The sequence below is a fragment of the Tachysurus fulvidraco genome, chromosome 24, assembly GCF_022655615.1.
Source record: "Tachysurus fulvidraco isolate hzauxx_2018 chromosome 24, HZAU_PFXX_2.0, whole genome shotgun sequence".
Taxonomy (NCBI): domain Eukaryota; kingdom Metazoa; phylum Chordata; class Actinopteri; order Siluriformes; family Bagridae; genus Tachysurus; species Tachysurus fulvidraco.
This window is the reverse complement of record NC_062541.1, coordinates 3,875,980-3,895,868: the sequence shown is the minus strand read 5'-3', so window position 1 is coordinate 3,895,868 and position 19,889 is coordinate 3,875,980. Positions and strand designations below refer to the sequence as shown.

At 36.1% G+C, this 19,889-nt stretch overlaps 1 protein-coding gene across 1 annotated transcript in view; it reads right to left on the bottom strand.

Moving 5' to 3' along the window:
- LOC113652919 (adhesion G protein-coupled receptor E2) overlaps window positions 1-19,889 on the bottom strand; it is a 57,513-nt gene that overhangs the window by 25,854 nt on the left and 11,770 nt on the right. The window contains exons 5-14 of the mRNA XM_047807713.1: window positions 19,691-19,843; window positions 19,256-19,327; window positions 17,189-17,338; window positions 16,942-17,094; window positions 14,869-15,021; window positions 14,441-14,512; window positions 12,118-12,267; window positions 11,871-12,023; window positions 1,062-1,202; window positions 824-976 (exon numbers count right to left, since the gene is read on the bottom strand). Of these exons, the coding sequence (XP_047663669.1) occupies window positions 824-976; window positions 1,062-1,202; window positions 11,871-12,023; window positions 12,118-12,267; window positions 14,441-14,512; window positions 14,869-15,021; window positions 16,942-17,094; window positions 17,189-17,338; window positions 19,256-19,327; window positions 19,691-19,843 (1,350 nt within the window). The remainder of the gene's footprint in view (window positions 1-823; window positions 977-1,061; window positions 1,203-11,870; window positions 12,024-12,117; window positions 12,268-14,440; window positions 14,513-14,868; window positions 15,022-16,941; window positions 17,095-17,188; window positions 17,339-19,255; window positions 19,328-19,690; window positions 19,844-19,889) is intronic.

Genomic DNA, 19,889 nt, shown 5'->3' with positions numbered 1-19,889 from the left:
ATGTGGTGAAGTTTTCTGTTATTTAACATTTTATGCAAGGAGTCTATGGGTGGCAGCGCTTTGTAATGTGTCTTTGTATGTTGTAGCTTCCTACATAGCTTCCAGGGAGTTATTAGCACGATTAGTGGTCAGAAATGGAAACTACAGCAAGAACTAAACCTTTATAGAGAGAAGATTTTTCTTGCCTCATGCTCACATTATGAACATATTAAGTGCAAAAATGGTCTAGTTTTAAAATAAATAACATTGTGGATAACATTGTTGATAATAAAGTACCATGAAGACGTAATCACAGAAGATAAGAAAGTATAAACAAAAGCCCTGGTGTCAGAGAATTTCCATCACCCCACCTTCATATCCAAGCTATCATGACAAGCCTAGAATCAAGTTTTACATCCTGCTTTAAGTAAACTTTTTTCTGTTTGTTCTTCTTCTTTAAACAAGTCTTCTGAGTGGCTCTGACTAATTAATCTGTAAGATTTGCTGTAAGATTTAGATTTAAAGATTTTAACCTGAGAAAATATATCACTGGTAGATCGTAAATATCCAGTGACTGACAAGTAGAAATGTAAGAAGAGTCGGGTTAAACCGCTGCTGCTCTCTGGCACTGGACTTATCAGTGTCAAGAACACACAGAGTTACGTATTCAGAACTTCTTTTAGTTTCTGCAAGAGAAATATAGAAGAGATTCAGGTTCAGCTGCAAAAAATTTAAATTATTTCTAAACAATATCAAAATTGCATAACCTTTACTCATTATTATTATTATTATTATTATTATTATTATTATTATTATTATTATTATAAGATGAATCACACCTCACCATCACATGTAACGCTCTGACTTGCATTAAAGTGCTCCTGTCCGTTGCTGGCCACAAAACCAGTAGCACATGTACAGTGATAGGAACCGATGTTGTTGGAACAAACAGCATTAGGACCACAGATGGATTTATCGTCCGTACACTCGTTGATGTCTAAGAGAAAAGAACAAGTGCAGAGTGCACTGAGTGCACTGTTAATACCTGAACAAACACATGTGAATATTACAGATACACTGACCTCTGCATGATCCACCTTGATCTTGAGTGAAGTTAAACAATTTCGCCTTGTAGCCCGGGTCACACTGACAGTAATAGCTACCCAATGTGTTGTAACAAACTGTATTGTTACCACATAATCCTTCTTCACATTCATCCTCATCTGTTTTATAGGATGGAAATCACATATGAAAAATAAATACATTTATTACAGGATGAAAGAAAATTTTAAGAAATTTCAAAATAATGTAAACACTCATTTATTCAGTATTATATCTAATTTTCAAAACAAAAACTAATCTGCAGAACAGAAAAGTTTCAAAGGTGGTTAAAAAAAAAAATAATAATAATGTAAGCTCACAAAGCGACCAAACACGTCATCAAATTAATCTTAAAGGGGATAAAAACTGTTAAGGAAAATAATGCACATATCCTATTATGATCCAATATATGTTGCAGGTTTGTCCTTACCTTCACAACCACTTTTATCATGTGCATATCCAGGACCACAGGTTACAGAAGCAGTCACACTGGTCTGTACGAATAACAGTAGAGCTACAGGAACGGAATGACCTTAAATTCAATTGAAACTGTTTACCTTAAGTTATTATTATTATTATTATTATTATTATTATTATTATTATTATTATTATTATTATTATTATTATTATTGTTGTTGTTATTATTGTTATTATTGTTATTATTATTATTAATAATAATAATAACAATAATAATAATAATAATAATAATAATTATTATTATTATTATTATTATTATTATTGTTGTTGCTATTATTATTATTAATAATAATAATAATAATAATAATAATAATAATAAATAATAAATAATAAATAATAAACAATATAATAATATACATGAGAGGACCTGCAGTTATTATGTCACCTTAATCCACCTAAATGTAAGACTTAATCCAATAGACGTTCACTTATGGAGAAACGTGTGTTTCAGAAGGATCTGCATTATAAAGCCCAGTTTGATGTTTCTCACAGTATTTAATTAATTATTATCTTTTTAAAGCCTGTCATGCTTTGTGGGAGTTTTTAATAGTAGGAACATAACATCAAAATGTTTAAATGAACACTTGCCTGGCCAGCAGTCCCACAACAATCGTATATAATAAAAGACAGAACTGTCGTTTTGAAATAAGGTCCATGTGTCAGTTCAGCACCAGAATCAGCACGAAACACCAGAAACCACCACAGCATACAAACATGGCCGCCATTGACGACTACACTTCCCAATTTACACAAACTGAACTCTTGTAGGAGTCAAAAGTTTTCAAACAGATTTTTTGAAAAAAAAAAAATATATATATATATATTTTTATGAATATCACATTTTGTAAATTGTAAACTCTGCTATTAACCTGAATATGTGTCTTTGTGTCCTCTTTGATAGATAAGGCCCCGATCTTCACATTCTCATAGCAGGATATGCTGGTAGCTCGTCTTTTTTATTTCTGTCTTTTAAAACATCTAAAATTATGTGAAAAAGTGAGTTTATGGTAACAAAATGAAAATATATACACAGTGGTGATTAATATTAGAAGACAATTTATAAACACTCCAGGACATCACTTGTTTCTCCCACTGCTCTGGTGTGATCTCTAATCTTCTTCCAGTCTCTTCCACTGTTCAGTAACTGTACTTGGTTTCTTTCAGTGTTCTTGCTTCAAGGAACCTGTTTTATAGTGTGACTGGGGATGTTGTCTTGCATGAACATTACAGGATGATTGAGAGAAGCTCACAGGGAAGTAACCACATGTTATTGAAGGAGGTCCTGAATTGCATTCGACCTTCTATGTAGCTGTATAAGAAACACAACTCTTGCTGCAGAAAACATCTCCTAATCATCAAGTTTAATTAATTTTGGTCCAATGTTCCATTTTGTTGGAATAATCACTAGGTGTCGCTGTGTTTTTGCTGTTGTTAGATGATGCTCTCTTATTGCTATGAGTAAAGTTTATAAATTAAAGTTTAATTAAAGACTCTTTAAGGGATTTGTATACAAGACACAACACACCCTGAATAACTTTTCTACATACCCTTGCAGTTCTGTACCACAGTTTTGATTTCCTGTGCGTGTGTGTGTGTGTGTGTGTGTGTGTGTGTGTGTGTGTGTGTGTGTGTGTGTGTGTGTGTGTGTGTGTGTGTGTGAGTGAGTGAGTGTGTGTATATGTGTGTGTGTGTGTGTGAGTGTGTGAGTGTGTCTGTGAGTGTGTGTGTTGTTGTTTTTTTCACACACAAGCTTTACTTCAATTTAAGGTAGTATGTCATCTTTCAGTGACTCTCAAAGCATTTTAACCAAAAACTTAACCACTTCCTTTCCAAGATAAAGACTAAGAATAAAGAGACAAAAAATGGGATAGACGAGAAATTTAACTGTAAATTTAACAACTTTCTTTCCCATATGAAGACTAGGAATAGAGAACAAAAAATGTTTGTCCAGATGTGGATTTTTAAGTATTTTTATTAATGTTTCAGTGTTTATTAGGAACACCTTTGCACCTACATATTCATGCAATTACTGAAGAAGTCGATCGTGTCACATCCATGCAAATCTATAAAAAGGTCACAAGCTTCAGTTAATGTGCAGGTCAAGCAGCAGAATGTGGGAAAGTCTGATCTCAGCGACTTTGGTGGTTGGTACTGTACCAAGTCAAGTAACGAGAAGTCAAGATTTAAGAAGTTTTACTGTCAATTTTTAACCATATAGCTAGTGCGGTATACAGTGAACTAAAAGAACAGACACACACGCACTCACACACACACACACACACACACACACACACACACACACACACACACACACACACACACACACACACACACACACGCACACACACACTCACACACACACACACACACACACACACACACACACACACACACACACACACACACACACACACACACACACACACACACACACACACCAGTCTTTGGCACCTCCCAAAATCTCATCAAAACTATGAGAGTTGAAAAGTTTCTAACAGATAACAGTGTCACCTACAAACAGCTCAAAACCTTTTAAATGATCCCTCAGAAAAAGCCTCCAAAGCCATGATAAGTCAGAAGCACACAGATATAGATTCTCACAGACATAGATTCAGATTATAATGACTCACCTAAAACCAGGAGATACAGGCAGTTCATGGTGTCGATCTATCTTACACAAGCACAGAGCTTTAGATATACAGTGAAAGCCCTGAGAGTTCTGCCCCTCTGGAGGCAGGTCAACCTCTACAAGGTTTGCTGTGATGCTGTCAGTCATCACAGATATATAAGAGACTATTAGATTGTATTAGCTGTGTTTAGTCTCCGAGGCATAAAGTTATAAGGGAATAATCAGTAATAACGCAATTTCGAAAATAAAGAATTTCATAATCATAATGTTTCATTCCTCTGATATTTTTTTTCTAATTTTCCAAGTTTTTATTTATTAAAGCACTATATGTACTTTTTATGCCTTTATAGTAACATTTAATCTTTTGGTGCATCCACAGCTTTAAACAGAATATTACTCCACAAGCTTTTGTGTTACTGAGAAACAAGTCATGCACCAAAAATGAATGAATGAATGAATTTGTTTGTTTATTTATTGTACTTTTATTTTTGTTTATTTAGGTACGTGGTTCAATTTAAGGGATCAACCAAGCTGATATTACAGTGCTTGGATACTATGATGTTGGGTTGTAAATTTTTCACACCATACACTTTTTGAATCATTAACCATTGGCATAGACATTTACATGGTAAACAATAATTACTTATTTTGTTTTGTTTTAAAGCACAACACTTCTGACCCTATAACCTACTATTAATGCACTTACTGAGAAATGTCATGGCTCATGGCTAATCCATTTAGCTCCATGTAGTCTTATTTCTACAGATGTATACTGACTACTCTGTTTACAGTAGATTTTTGATGGATCACATTAAAACTTTAGTCAGATATGTCACCTCTCAGTGACTCTCTCAGCAGTTCTATTACTATCTATTACATCTTAACAATTTACCGGAAGCTCTACTACAACCACTTTCTTTCAGAGATGAAGACTAAGATTAGAGAACCATGTGGTAAGTGACCATTTGAATGTGTGGTATTGGATTTTTTTTTTCCTGCAAGCTTTATTAATCATGATAATCTTGATTCACCCCCCTTTAATTAATGAAAGCTGAAGTTATACTGAATTCATATTTATGTAACAGAATCCCATACAAAATATATACTGTACATCACATATTGTCACTGTTTATTTTATTTAATTTTGTTGCTCTGTATTGTACGTAAAGGGTTTTTGTAAGATTTGCTTAAAGGATTTTCAGGTTTTTGCCAGCACTTTTTTTGGGGTGCACTGCCAAAAGTATGTGCACCCCAAAAAAAGTGCTGGCAAAAACCTGCTGGTTTCTCTTACATTAATTTTATTTTGAAAATGGAAGGGACAACTCAATTCTTTGTTCTCAATATTCATCTGTTATAGCCACATATTCCTGGGAACGTGAAGACCTAGCCAAACCCGACTGTACCAAACCAAACACACTGTATGGGGAAATTGTTTCACGGCCTCTAAGAATCTGGTGCACCAGAAGATCCATTACAAATCTATTAATAAGTCTTATCTTACTCACAAAACATTCAGGTGACATTATTACCACGATGCATCTGCACAGCTGTAATAGTGAGGATTGTGCACTGAGCTTGTAAGCAGCAGAAAAAAGGTGTTAGCCATACGTGCAGATTATTTTCCACATGAACAATGACTCAGTATTTGTTGTGTGATGTTACAGAGGAAGCAGCTATGTGCATTAGTTACTTTTCATAGTAGAGTTGAGCACAAGTCACTTCTTCAAAAGTCTTTGTACAGTCTGATTCAGCCTGAATGTCAAGCAGTTCATCTCATCTCCAAAACAAACCACCAAAAGACATCATACATGTCTGAAAATAAAGACAGATCATATTCAGAAAGAACATGCTGTTCCTCCGACCCACAGGAGAGTTACAGAAACTATGAACTTCTTTGAAGCTTAAATGTTTTGTCACATAACTCAATATTTTTTATTTCAGAAAAGCTGCCATTTTTTTTAATATCCTATATTTTATTCGAGGTCTTTATAGAAATATATCATTCCCCATTTCTTTAACAGTCCTTTTCTTTCCAACCTGAACCTGTCTTCCTTCATCCAAAAAAAAAATCATTCTGAAGATGAAGTGGACGAAATTTGCCATCGTTCTGTTTTGAATTTGTTTAGATTTTAGCACTTTTTTTCAAGCAATATGTTAGCTTTTGAAAAATGCTGTAATACTACAAATATGTAGTTTTATGCACTAAGGGCAAAATAGTTAAGGTGTAGTCACTGAACACATTTTGTGTGAAAGAAATGAAAAATGATTGACAGTTTGCTCAGCACAGACGTCTGTTTTACTGGCTGTGTGAAGAAGGTTTTGCCAAATTGACTAAAACAATGCAAATTAGCAATCGGTAAAAATTCTATTATTTTAAAATGTAATTCACTTTTTACATCTATAATATTATAATTAATGCATTCTTTCATATATGTTGATTAACTTAAACAGGAGCTTGTACATCCATGCTCCACATCTAAATCTAATAATAATTGGATGAAAAATGTTGTTCATTATATGGTGGCATAATTTGGGAAAGAGTCGACATTGTCGGTTTTTATTAATGAGTTTTAATATAAATAAAAACAAGATTTTTGTCACAGGAAAATTTTCATGACAAAGTAATTAAGACTTTGGATCTAAACTCAGTGACCTGAAGGTTTTTTAGTTTTTCACTCAGCGTCTCAGGAAATACAGAAGAGCTTATTTTAGCTTACAGCTTATTTTATCTGCTTTTGTCGACATCCTGTGGTTAAATACGGTACTGCACATATCTCTTCTTTTTAAACGCTGTTGAATTTTGGATTGTGATTGGTCAGAAAATGTGGAGTAGTTTTCTGATAGTAGAGCAGCTTTATATTGTCACAGGCTGATATTAATACGTTTGATTTAATACACTGTTTCTGAGGTGTAAATAAGGGGTAAATAAATTGTTGAATTGTAAGCTGGTGAGGTTTTCTGTAAGAATATATTTATTTAACATTTTATACAAGGATTCTATGGTGTCTATGCTTTGTAATGTGTCTGTACGTTGTAGCTTCCCACCTAGAATCCATAGAGTTATTAGCACACCTAGTGACAGAAATGGGAACTGCAGCAACCACTAAACCTTTATAGAGGGAAGATTTTTCTTACCTCATGCTCACACTATGAACATATTATGTGCAACAATGATAGCAAAGTATCTGAATCAAATAAAATCAAATCTATCTATGATGCATTTATGTAGGGATGTGGAAGCCTAGTGGTTAAGGTGTTGTGGGTTTGAATCGCAGGTCCACAGGGTTGCTACTGCTGGGCCCCAGAGAAAGTGAGGCTCTTTACCCTCAGTTGTATAAATTGAAATAAAATTGTAAGTTACTCTGGATAAGGGTGTCGAAATACAAATGAGGTTCATAACTATTTATGTTGTGTGAAAAGTGGATAACATTGTTGATAATAAAGTACCATGAAGACGTAGTTACAGATTTTATTCAAGTACAAGAGGTATAAACAAAAGCCCTGGTGTCAGAGAATTTCCATCACTCCACCTTCATATCCCAGCAAGCCTAGAATCAAGTGAGGTTTTAATGGTTTTACATGCTGCTTTAAGTAAACATGTTTCTTTTTGTTCTTCTTTAAACAAGTCTTCTAAGTGGCTCTGACGAATTAATCTGTAAGATTTGCTTAAAAAAATTTAACCTGAGAAAATATGTCACTAGTAGGTCTTCAGTATCCAGTGACTGACTAGTAGAAATGTGAGAAGAGTCGGGTTAAACCGCTGCTGCTCTCTGGCACTGGACTTATCAGCCTCAGGAACACACAGAGTTACGTATTCAGAACTTCTTTTAGTTTCTGCAAGAGAAATATAGAAGAGATTCAGGTTCAGCTGCAAATAATTTCATATATTTCTAAACAATATCAAAATTGCATAACCTTTACTCAGAAATAATTATAATGATGATGATGATGATTCTAATTCACACCTGGTCTGAAGTTTGTTGCTCCTATTTTTCTAAGCGATCGGAATTCCGGCATTCCCGGTACGGAAGCTCAAACTGGCCTTTTTTCCCCATAGACTTCCATTATAAACTTTTGAGGTTTATAACTCGGCAAGTTTTCGAGCGATTTGCACCGAACTCGGACAGGTTCTTTAGGACCTTACTCCGGACCAAATTTTTATTCCGGAGTTCCGACGGAATTTTCGGTTTTCCCGTAGTCGACGATCAAACATCCCATAGACTTGAATAGGGAATTCCGAAAAGTCCTCTAAGCTCTCACACACACAATACATCCAACATTAAGAATTACATGTACTGTTCTATGCAGTATAATAAGTAGAATCCCATAATGACTGCACTATTGACATGAAATGTCCAAACCCTCAGTAGCCACTTTTTGCCAAAAGTATTGGCACCCCACCGGGTATTCTGGTGACGTCACTCGACACCACATGACGTCACGTGTAGCCCCGCCCCCAAAACAAGCGAAATAGAAAATTTGCACAACATGGACATGTGACATATCAAAACACTCAGCACAATGAGGGGAACTGCCCCACGGGTATTCTGGTCACGTCACATGACGTCACGTGAGGTCATGTGACGTCACGTGAAAATTAAAAATTTACACAACATGGACATGTGACATATCAAAACACTCAGCACAATGAGGGGAACTGCCCCACGGGTATTCTGGTCACGTCACATGACGTCACGTGACGTCACGTGAGGTCACGTGAAAATTAAAAATTTGCACAACAGGGACATGTGACATATCAAAACACTCAGCACAATGAGGTGAACTGACCCACGGGTATTCTGGTCACGTCACATGACGCCACGTGTAGCTCTGCCCCCAAAACAAGCGAAATAGAAAATTTGCACAACATGGACATGTGACATATCAAAACACTCAGCACAATGAAGGGAACTGCCCCACGGGTATTCTGGTCACGTCACATGACATCACGTGAGGTCATTTGACGTTACGTGAAAATTTAAAATTTGTACAACAGGGACATGTGACATATCAAAACACTCAGCACAATGAGGGGAACTGCCCCACAGGTATTCTGGTCACGTCAAGTGACGTCACGTGATGTCACGTGAAAATAAAAAAATCGCACAACATGGACATGTGACACATCAAAACACTCAGCACAATGAGGGGAACTACCTCACGGGTATTTGGATCACGTCACATGCTCATGTCCGCTCACCTCCAAAATTATTGGCACCCTAGCAATCCAGGAGCTTTCACAATCTTTCTGTCCTCGCCTCCAAAATGCACCGGCCTTTGCTAATACTTGCACCGTCAAAGCCAACATCAAAGTTTATCGCAACGAACTTTACAGATCTAGTTTCACCTTGTAGCCCGATTCACACCGACAGTAGTAGCTACCCAATGTGTTGTAACAAACTGCACTGTTACCACATAGTCCTTCTTCACATTCATCCTCATCTGTGTTATAGGATGGAAATCACATATGAAAAATAAACACATTCATTACAGGATGAAAAAACTGACAAATATAATCTTAAGACATTTCAGAATCATGTAAACACTCATTTATTCAGTATTATTTTTAATTAAGGTTTCAAAGAGGTTGACAAAAAAAAAAACAGGAAAAATAAATTAGATTCTTCTGATTTCACACAGATCCAGTGATAAATCAGTTAATATAATGACAGCTCACAAAGCGACTAAACACGACATCAAGTTAGTCTTAAAGGAGATAAAAACTGTTAAGGAAAATAATGCACATATCCTATTATAATGTATTATCTAATATATGTTACAGGTTTGTCCTTTCCTTCACAACCGTCTTTATTTTGTGCATATTCAGGACCACAGGTTACAGAAGCAGTTGTCGGAACTCAGAGCCCGCCTCCGAGTGGACATACCGCAGGGTGAACCGCACTTTTAGACTTTAAGCCAAATATTGAATATTAACTATTTAAATGAACCATTAGACAATTTATTTAAACTAAACTTTACTGTTAACACTATAATTGATACAAATTAAACAATGAGAAGACTCTCCAAACCTGGATGAGAATGAGTAAACTTCTTTATTGCAGCCAATCAACCAACAATTCCATTGAGCTCAAAGAAAAATTAAGTCAAAAGCAATCAAATGAAACTTATTCTTGAGTTATTTGCCACTCAATCTTCCATAACACAGATTGTATTAATCCTCTTTTACTGCTACAATGAGTAAGTTTCCTCATTTCATTTCTTGCTATTGTATACTGTATATGCTTTCTACTGATTATAGAATTGATTGATTATGTTATCTTTATGAGTTATGATAAGTTCTTGATTATATTGGTTATGTTGTATTGCTGTTTTTGCTAAACACTTGCTGTTATAATGTTGCTTTGTACAGTATATAAGTGGAGTTCTATGTTGACTCCTTAAGCTTACTAAACCTATGAGCTGAACATTGTTATGATCTCAGTCTCTCACTTTCCAGACTGGGCTTGCACAGTTAGTTTCTCTATTTCCACTAAAGGTCAGGTTCCCCTAAGACCCTCAATCTCAGAATCAGCAGGTCCGTCCAGCTGGTCGCCTGATTCAGCTGTCTCGCCCTACTCCCTTCATGAAGCCTGTTTTAGCTGAACTCCTGACTTTCACTTCCTCACACATTGTTGATCAGAGAGCTCAGACTGACCAGGCCTGATAGCACTGAGTCTGGTTATTTTTACCATGTTTATGATTACAATAAACTTCTTTTCTTGTTTACACTTTGACTCAGGTGTGGCCATTTATATGTTAGTCATATATTACCTTAAGACTATTACAACATCTGAGGCCTACAACCTCGCCTACATATGTCTTATGACACCAATTGTAATATTTTGCAAGGCTTAATACTTTATTTTGGTTATAGTATTGTAAGGAATAATACTTTAATTATTTTTACTAAGATTTTTCACGACAAAGTCACACTGGTCTGTACGACTAACAGAAGAGCTCCAGGAAAAGAATGACCTTTAATTCAGTTGAAACTGGGTACCTTTAGTTATTATTATTATTATTATTATTATTATTATTATTATTATTATTATTATTATTTTCAGCATTATTATTAAAACTTATAATTATATAATAATATATATGAGACGACCTGCAGTTATTATGTCACCATGTAGACCATGTAAGATGCAATCATACGAGTACAGAAAAAAATAGTAAGAGTGCAGTAAAAGCTGTTAAATGGCATTGTGTAGTTCACAGAAATGTGAAAAAACCTGTCACATTACTCATGATCATTAAAACTATCTAAGATAATTCACACCTCACCTTCGCATGTAACGTTCTGTCTTGCGTTAAAGTGCTCCTGTCTGTTGCTGGCCACAAAACCAGTAGCGCATGAACAGTAATAGTTATTTATAATAAATTACCCGTTTCTGCTAAAGATATGTATCATGTAACAGAGCAACACAACCAGTTCCTGTTATACCACAATGTTTTGCTTCTGGGAAAAGTATTGTGATAACGGTCTATCTTCTCAATCAGAAGTCGATATAATTTAATATACTAAAAGTAAAAGTACAGAAAAAACTAGTTAGAGTGCAGAAAAAGCTGTTAAATGGCGTTGTGTAGTTCACAGAAATGTGTAAAAACCTGTCATATTACTCACGATCATTAAAACTAAGAAGTTGTTTCTGTGTAACTTCTAAGATAATTCACACCTCACCTTCGCATGTAACATCTTGGCTTGTGTTCAAGTGCTCCTGTCTGTTACTGGCCTCAAAACCAGGAGCACATGAACAGTAATAGGAACCGGCGATGTTAAAGCAAACAGCATTAGGACCACAGATGGTTTTATTCTCCACACACTCGTTGATGTCTAAGAGAAAAGAACAAGTGCAGAGGTTCAGGTTTATCCTGAGTGCACTGTTAATACCTGAACAAAAACATGTGAATATTACAGACACACTGACCTTTGCATGATCCACCTTCAACTGCAGTGAAGTTAAATGATTTTGCCTTGTAGCCCGGTTCACACTGACAGTAGTAGCTACCCAATGTGTTGTAACAAACTGAATTGTTACCACATCTTTCTTCTTTTTCTTCTTCACATTCATCGTAATCTGTGTTATAGGACGGAAATCACATATGAAAAATGAACACATTCATTACAGGATGAAAAATAATCTTAAGAAATTTCAGAATCTTGAAAACACTCATTTATTCAGTATTATTTCTAATTTGCAAAACAAAAACTAATCTGCAAAACAGAAAAGTCTCAAAGAGGTTAAAAAAACAACAAACAGGATAAATAAATTAGATTCTTTTGATTTCACACGGGTCCGGTGATAAATCAGTTAATGCAAACCCGGTTCCAAAAAAGTTGGGACACTGTACAAATTGTTAATAAAAAATGAATGTAATAATTTACAAATCTTATGAACTTATTTTATTCACAATAGAATATAGATAACATATCAATGTTGAAAGTGAGACATTTTGAAATGTCATGCCAAATATTGGCTCATTTTGGATTTGCAAAATGTGCAAGTTAAATGCTGAAAATAGGGTGCCAGGTTAAAGAATCAAATCAACCCGTGTGGCATCTTGCTCCCTGATTGAGTCTTCTGGCTTGGCAGTGCTGCTTTTATCAAACCTGTTCCATTATATCAACTAGGATCAATTTGCTACTTTTGTCAGATAAGTCTTGGCTTTGTTACAGTAGGAACTACAAAGCAACCTCCCCATCGAGTGCAAGTTAAATGCCAAAAACAGGGTGCCAGGTTAAGGGATCAAATCAACCGGCTCTCTAATTGAGTCTTGGGGCATGGCAGTGCTGCTTTTGTCAAACCTGTTCCGTTATACTAAGTAGGATCAATTTGCTGCTTTTTATCAGAGAAGTCTTGGCTTTCTTACAGTTGGAACTATAAAGTAACCTCCGCATCGAGGAATCGAAACACACAATCTGCAGGCAAGTTGAGAGCAGCGCCGCTTTTGTCCAAGACGTCTTGGCCTTCTTAGAGTTGGAACTAGGCGGAAAACCAGACTCCCCGTCAGGGAATCGGACCCCGGTCTTCCGCATGACAGGCGGAGATACTGTCCTCTATACTAACGAGGAACATCTGTCTTCAAAGTTGAAGGCTGCAAGCATGGACTAGACTGTGCCTGCCCCAGTGAAAGTTAAATGCTGAAAATAGGGTGCCAGGTTCAGTGATCAAATCAAACATATATTTGATTTGTCGGTGAACACAATCCACTGTGCCATTCACCGTTGCCGGCTAAAACTCTGTTGATCAAAAAAGAAGCCATATCTAAACATGATCCAGAAGTGCAGGCATATTCTCTGTGCCAAGGCTCATTTAAAATGGATTGTGGCAAAGTGGAAAACTGTTCTGTGGTCAGACAAATCAAAATTCGAAGTTCTTTTTGGCAAACTGGGACGCCATGTCATCGGGTGTACAGAGGACAAGGACAACCCATGTTGTTATCAGTACTCAGTTCAGAAGCCTTCATCTCTGATGGTATGGGTTGTATGAGTGTGTGTGACATGGGCAGCTTACACATCTGGAAAGGCACCATCAATGCTGAAAGGTATATCCAAGTTATAGAACAACTTATTCTCCCATCCAGACGTCATCTCTTTCAGGGAAAACCTTGCATTTTCCAACATGACAATGCCAGACCACATACTGCATCAATTACAACATCATGGCTGCGTAGAAGAAGGATCCGGGTACTGAAATGGCCAGCCTGCAGTCCAGATCTTTCACCCATAGAAAACATTTGGCGCATCATAAAGAGAAAGATGTGACAAAGAAGACCTAAGACAGTTGAGCAACTAGAAGTCTGTATTAGACAAGAATGGGACAACATTCCTATTCCTAAACTTGAGCAACTTGTCTCCTCAGTCCCCAGACATTTGCAGACTGTTATAAAAAGAAGAGGGGATGCCACACAGTGGTAAACATGGCTTTGTCCCAATTTTTTTTGAGATGTGTTGATGCATTTTTCCCTTAAAATGATACATTATCTCAGTTTAAACATTTGATATGTCATATATGTTGTATTCTGACTAAAATATTGAAATACAAAACTTCCACATCATTGCATTCTGTTTGTATTCACAATTTGTAGTGTCCCAACTTTCTTTGGAATCGGGTTTGTATAATGACAGCTCACAAAGCGACTAAACATGTCATCAGGTCAGTCTTAAAGGGGATAAAAACTGTTAAGGAAAATAATGCACATATCCTATTATGATGTATTATCTAATATATGTTGCAGGTTTGTCCTTACCTTCACAACCGTCTTTATTTTGTACATATCCAGTACCACAGTTTACTGAAGCAGTCACACTGGTCTGTATGACTAACAGAAAAGGTGCAGGAAAAGAATGAGCTTTATTTCAGTTGAAACTGGGTACCTTAAGTTATTATTATTATTATTATTATTATTATTATTATTATTATTATTATTATTATTATTATTATTATTATTATTATTAAAACTAATAATTATATAATAATATACATGAGACGACCTGCAGTTATTATGTCACCATATAGACCATGTAAGATGCAATCATAAGAGTACAGAAAAAGTGCAAGAAAAGCTGTTAAATGGCGTTGTGTAGTTCACAGAAATGTGTACAAACCTGTCACATTACTCACGATCATTAAAACTAAGAAGTTGTTTCTGTGTAACTTCTAAGATAATTCCCTTACCATTGCATGTAACACTCTGTCTTGCCTTAAATTGCTCCTGTCCGTTGCTGGCCACAAAACCAGTATCACATGAACAGTAATAGGAACCGGGGATGTTAAAGCAAACAGCATTAGGACCACAGATGGATTTATTCTCCCAACACTCGTTGATGTCTAAGAGAAAAGAACAATTACAGAAGTACAGGTTGTCCTGAGTGCACTGTTAATACCTGAACAAACACGTGAATATTACAGACACACTGTAAACACGACATCAAGTTAGTCTTAAAGGGGATAAAAACTGTTAAGGAAAATAATGCACATATCCTATTATGATGTATTATCTAATATATGTTACAGGTTTGTCCTTTCCTTCACAACCGTCTTTATTTTGTGCATATTCAGGACCACAGGTTACAGAAGCAGTTGTCAGAACTCAGAGCCCGCCTCCGAGTGGACATACCGCAGGGTGAACCGCACTTTTAGACTTTAAGCCAAATATTGAATTTTAACTATTTAAATTAACCATTAACCATTTTTTTAAACTAAACTTTACTGTTAACACTGTAATTGATACAAATTAAACAATGAGAAGACTCTCCAAACCTGGATGAGAATGAGCAAACTTCTTTATTGCAGCCAATCAGCCAACAATTCCATTGAGCTCAAGGAAAAATTTCTAAGTCAAAAGCAATCAAATGAAAAAACCAAGCGAGCATCCCCCTGCGACCCAAGGAAATCTCCTCAATATATACCCTGGCATCTTTACAGTAGGTGCCTTCTATACATGCAGGTAATCCCTCCTTTCTAAATTCCCCTTACTTTGCAGAATACACAATAAAACTTCCCCTTATTTCCCAGAAAAACAAGTCTGCCCTGTTGTTTTTCCTGACTTACTTCTGCAGTTATCAAAAATGTTAAAAATGTTGTTAAAAATGTGCTTCAGAGATCTTCTTGTCTCTTCTTATTCTTGAGTTATTTGCCACTCAATCTTCCATAACACAGATTGTATTAATCCTCTTTTACTGCTACAATGAGTAAGTTTCCTCATTTCATTTCTTGCTATTGTATACTGTATATGCTTTCTACTGATTATAGAATTGATTGATTATGTTATCTTTATGAGTTATGATAAGTTCTTGATTATATTGGTTATGTTGTATTGCTGTTTTTGCTAAACACTTGCTGTTATAATGTTGCTTTGTACAGTATATAAGTGGAGTTCTATGCTGACTCCTTAAGCTTACTAAACCTATGAGCTGAACATTGTTATGATCTCAGTCTCTCACTTTCCAAACTGGGCTTGCACGCACATGCATATTTTAAGCCTTAGTTTCTCTATTTCCACTAAAGGTCAGGTTCCCCTAAGACCCTCAATCTCAGAATCAGCAGGTCCGTCCAGCTGGTCGCCTGATTCAGCTGTCTCGCCCTACTCCCTTCATGAAGCCTGTTTCATCTGAACTCCTGACTTTCACTTCCTCACACATTGTTGATCAGAGAGCTCAGACTGACCAGGCCTGATAGCACTGAGTCTGGTTATTTTTACCATGTTTATGATTACAATAAACTTCTTTTCTTGTTTACACTTTGACTCAAGTGTGGCCATTTATATGTTAGTCATATATTACCTTAAAACTATTACAACATCTGAGGCCTACAACCTTGCCTACATATGTCTTAAGACACCAATTGTAATATTTTGCAAGGCTTAATACTTTATTTTGGTTATAGTATTATAAGTCACACTGGTCTGTATGACTAACAGAAGAGCTGCAGGAAAAGAATGACCTTTAATTCAGTTGAAACTGAGTACCTTAAGTTATTATTATTATTATTATTATTATTTTTATCATTATTATTAAAACTTATAATTATATAATAATATATATGACAGGACCTGCAGTTATTATGTCACCATGTAGACCATGTAAGATGCAATCATATGAGTACAGAAAAAACTAGTATAAGTGCAAGAAAAGCTGTTAAATGGCGTTGTGTAGTTCACAGAAATGTGTAAAAAACTGTCACATTACTCACGATCATTAAAACTAAGAAGTTGTTTCTGTGTAACTTCTAAGATAATTCACACCTCACCGTTGCATGTAACGTCTTGGCTTGTGTTCAAGTGCTCCTGTCTGTTGCTGGCCACAAAACCAGTATCACATGAACAGTAATAGGAACCGGCGATGTTAAAGCAAACAGCATTAGGACCACAGATGGATTCAATGTCTACACACTCGTTGATGTCTAAGAGAAAAGAACAAGTGCAGAGGTTCAGGTTTATCCTGAGTGCACTGTTAATACCTGAACAAAAACATGTGAATATTACAGACACACTGACCTTGGCATGATCCACCTTCAGCTGCAGTGAAGTTAAATGATTTCGCCTTGTAGCCCGGTTCACACTGACAGTAGTAGCTACCCTCTGTGTTGTAACAAACTGAATTGTTACCACATCTTTCTTCTTTTTCTTCTTCACATTCATCGTAATCTGTGTTATAGGACGGAAATCACATATGAAAAATGAACACATTCATTACAGGATGAAAAATAATCTTAAGAAATTTCAGAATCTTGAAAACACTCATTTATTCAGTATTATTTCTAATTTGCAAAACAAAAACTAATCTGCAAAACAGAAAAGTCTCAAAGAGGTTAAAAAAAACAACAAACCAGTGATAAACGGTTCCAGTGATAAATCAGTTAATGCAAACCCGATTCCAAAAAAGTTGGGACACTGTACAAATTGTTAATAAAAAATGAATGTAATAATTTACAAATCTTATGAACTTATTTTATCACAATAGAATATAGATAAAATATCAATGTTGAAAGTGAGACATTTTGAAATGTCATGCCAAATATTGGCTCATTTTGGATTTGCAAAATGTGCAACTTAAATGCTGAAAATAGGGTGCCAGGTTAAAGAATCAAATCAACCCGTGTGGCATCTTGCTCTCTGATTGAGTCTTCTGGCTTGGCAGTGCTGCTTTTATCAAACCTGTTCCATTATATCAACTAGGATCAATTTGCTACTTTTGTCAGAGAAATCTAGGCTTTGTTACAGTAGGAACTATAAAGCAACCTCCCCATCGGGTGCAAGTTAAATGCCAAAAATAGGGTGCCAGGTTAAGGGATCAAATCAACCGGTGTAGAACTGGAAGGAAAAGCAGACTCCCTGTCAGGGAATCAAACCCCGGTCTTCTGCATGACAGGCAGAGATACTGACCTCTATACTAACAAGGAACATCTGTCTTGAAATTTGAAGGCTGCTGGCAACTGGGACTAGACCGTGAATGCTGAAAATAGGGTGCCAGGTTCAGTGATCAAATCAAACATATATTTGATTTGTCGGTGAACACAATCCACTGTGCCATTCGCCATTGCCGACTAAAACTCTGTTGATCAAAAAAGAAGCCATATCTAAACATGATCCAGAAGTGCAGGCATATTCTCTGTGCCAAGGCTAATTTAAAATGGATTGTGGCAAAGTGGAAAACTGTTCTGTGGTCAGACAAATCAAAATTCGAAGTTCTTTTTTGACAAACTGGGACGCCATGTCATCCGGACTACAGAGGACAAGGACAACCCAAGTTGTCATCAGTGCTCAGTTCAGAAGCCTGCATCTCTGATGGTATGGGTTGCATGAGTGCATGGGCATGGGCAGCTTACACATCTGGAAATGCACCATCAATGCTGAAAGGTATATCCAAGTTATAGAACAACATATGCTCCCATCCAGACGTCGTCTCTTTCAGGGAAAACCTTGCATTTTCCAACATGACAATGCCAGACCACATACTGCATCAATTACAACATCATGGCTGCGTAGAAGAAGGATGCGGGTACTGAAATGGCCAGCCTGCAGTCCAGATCTTTCACCCATAGAAAACATTTGGCGCATCATAAAGAGAAAGATGTGACAAAGAAGACCTAAGACAGTTGAGCAACTAGAAGTCTGTATTAGACAAGAATGGGACAACATTCCTATTCCTAAACTTGAGCAACTTGTCTCCTCAGTCCCCAGACATTTGCAGACTGTTATAAAAAGAAGAGGGGATGCCACACAGTGGTAAACATGGCCTTGTCCCAACTTTTTTGAGATGTGTTGATGCATTTTTCCCTTAAAATGATACATTATCTCAGTTTAAACATTTGATATGTCATCTATGTTGTATTCTGACTAAAATATTGAAATTCAAAACTTCCACATCATTGCATTCTGTTTGTATTCACAATTTGTACAGTGTCCCAACTTTTTTGGAATCGGGTTTGTATAATGACAGCTCACAAAGCGACTAAACATGTCATCAGGTCAGTCTTAAAGGGGATAAAAACTGTTAAGGAAAATAATGCACATATCCTATTAAGATGTATTATCTAATATATGGTGCAGGTTTGTCCTTACCTTCACAACCGTCTTTATTTTGTACATATCCAATACCACAGTTTACTGAAGCAGTCACACTGGTCTGTATGACTAACAGAAAAGGTGCAGGAAAAGAATGACCTTTATTTCAGTTGAAACTGGGTACCTTAAGTTATTATTATTATTATTATTATTATTATTATTATTATTATTATTATTATTATTATTATTATTATTATTAAAGCTAATAATTATATAATAATATATATGACACGACCTGCAGTTATTATGTCACCATGTAGACCGTGTAAGATGCAATAATAAGAGTACAGAAAAAACTGGTAAGAGTGCAGGTAATGCTTTTAAATGGCGTTGTGTAGTTCACAGAAATGTGTAAAAACCTGTCACATTACTCACGATCATTAAAACTAAGAAGTTGATTCTGTGTAACTTCTAAGATAATTCACACCTCACCTTCGCATGTAACATCTTGGCTTGCGTTAAAGTGCTCCTGTCCGTTGCTGGCCACAAAACCAGTAGCACATGAACAGTAATAGGAACCGGCGATGTTAGAGCAATCAGCATTAGGACCACAGATGGATTTAATCGCCTCGCACTCGTTGATGTCTAAGAGAAAAGAACAAGTGCAGAGGTTCAGGTTTATCCTGAGTGC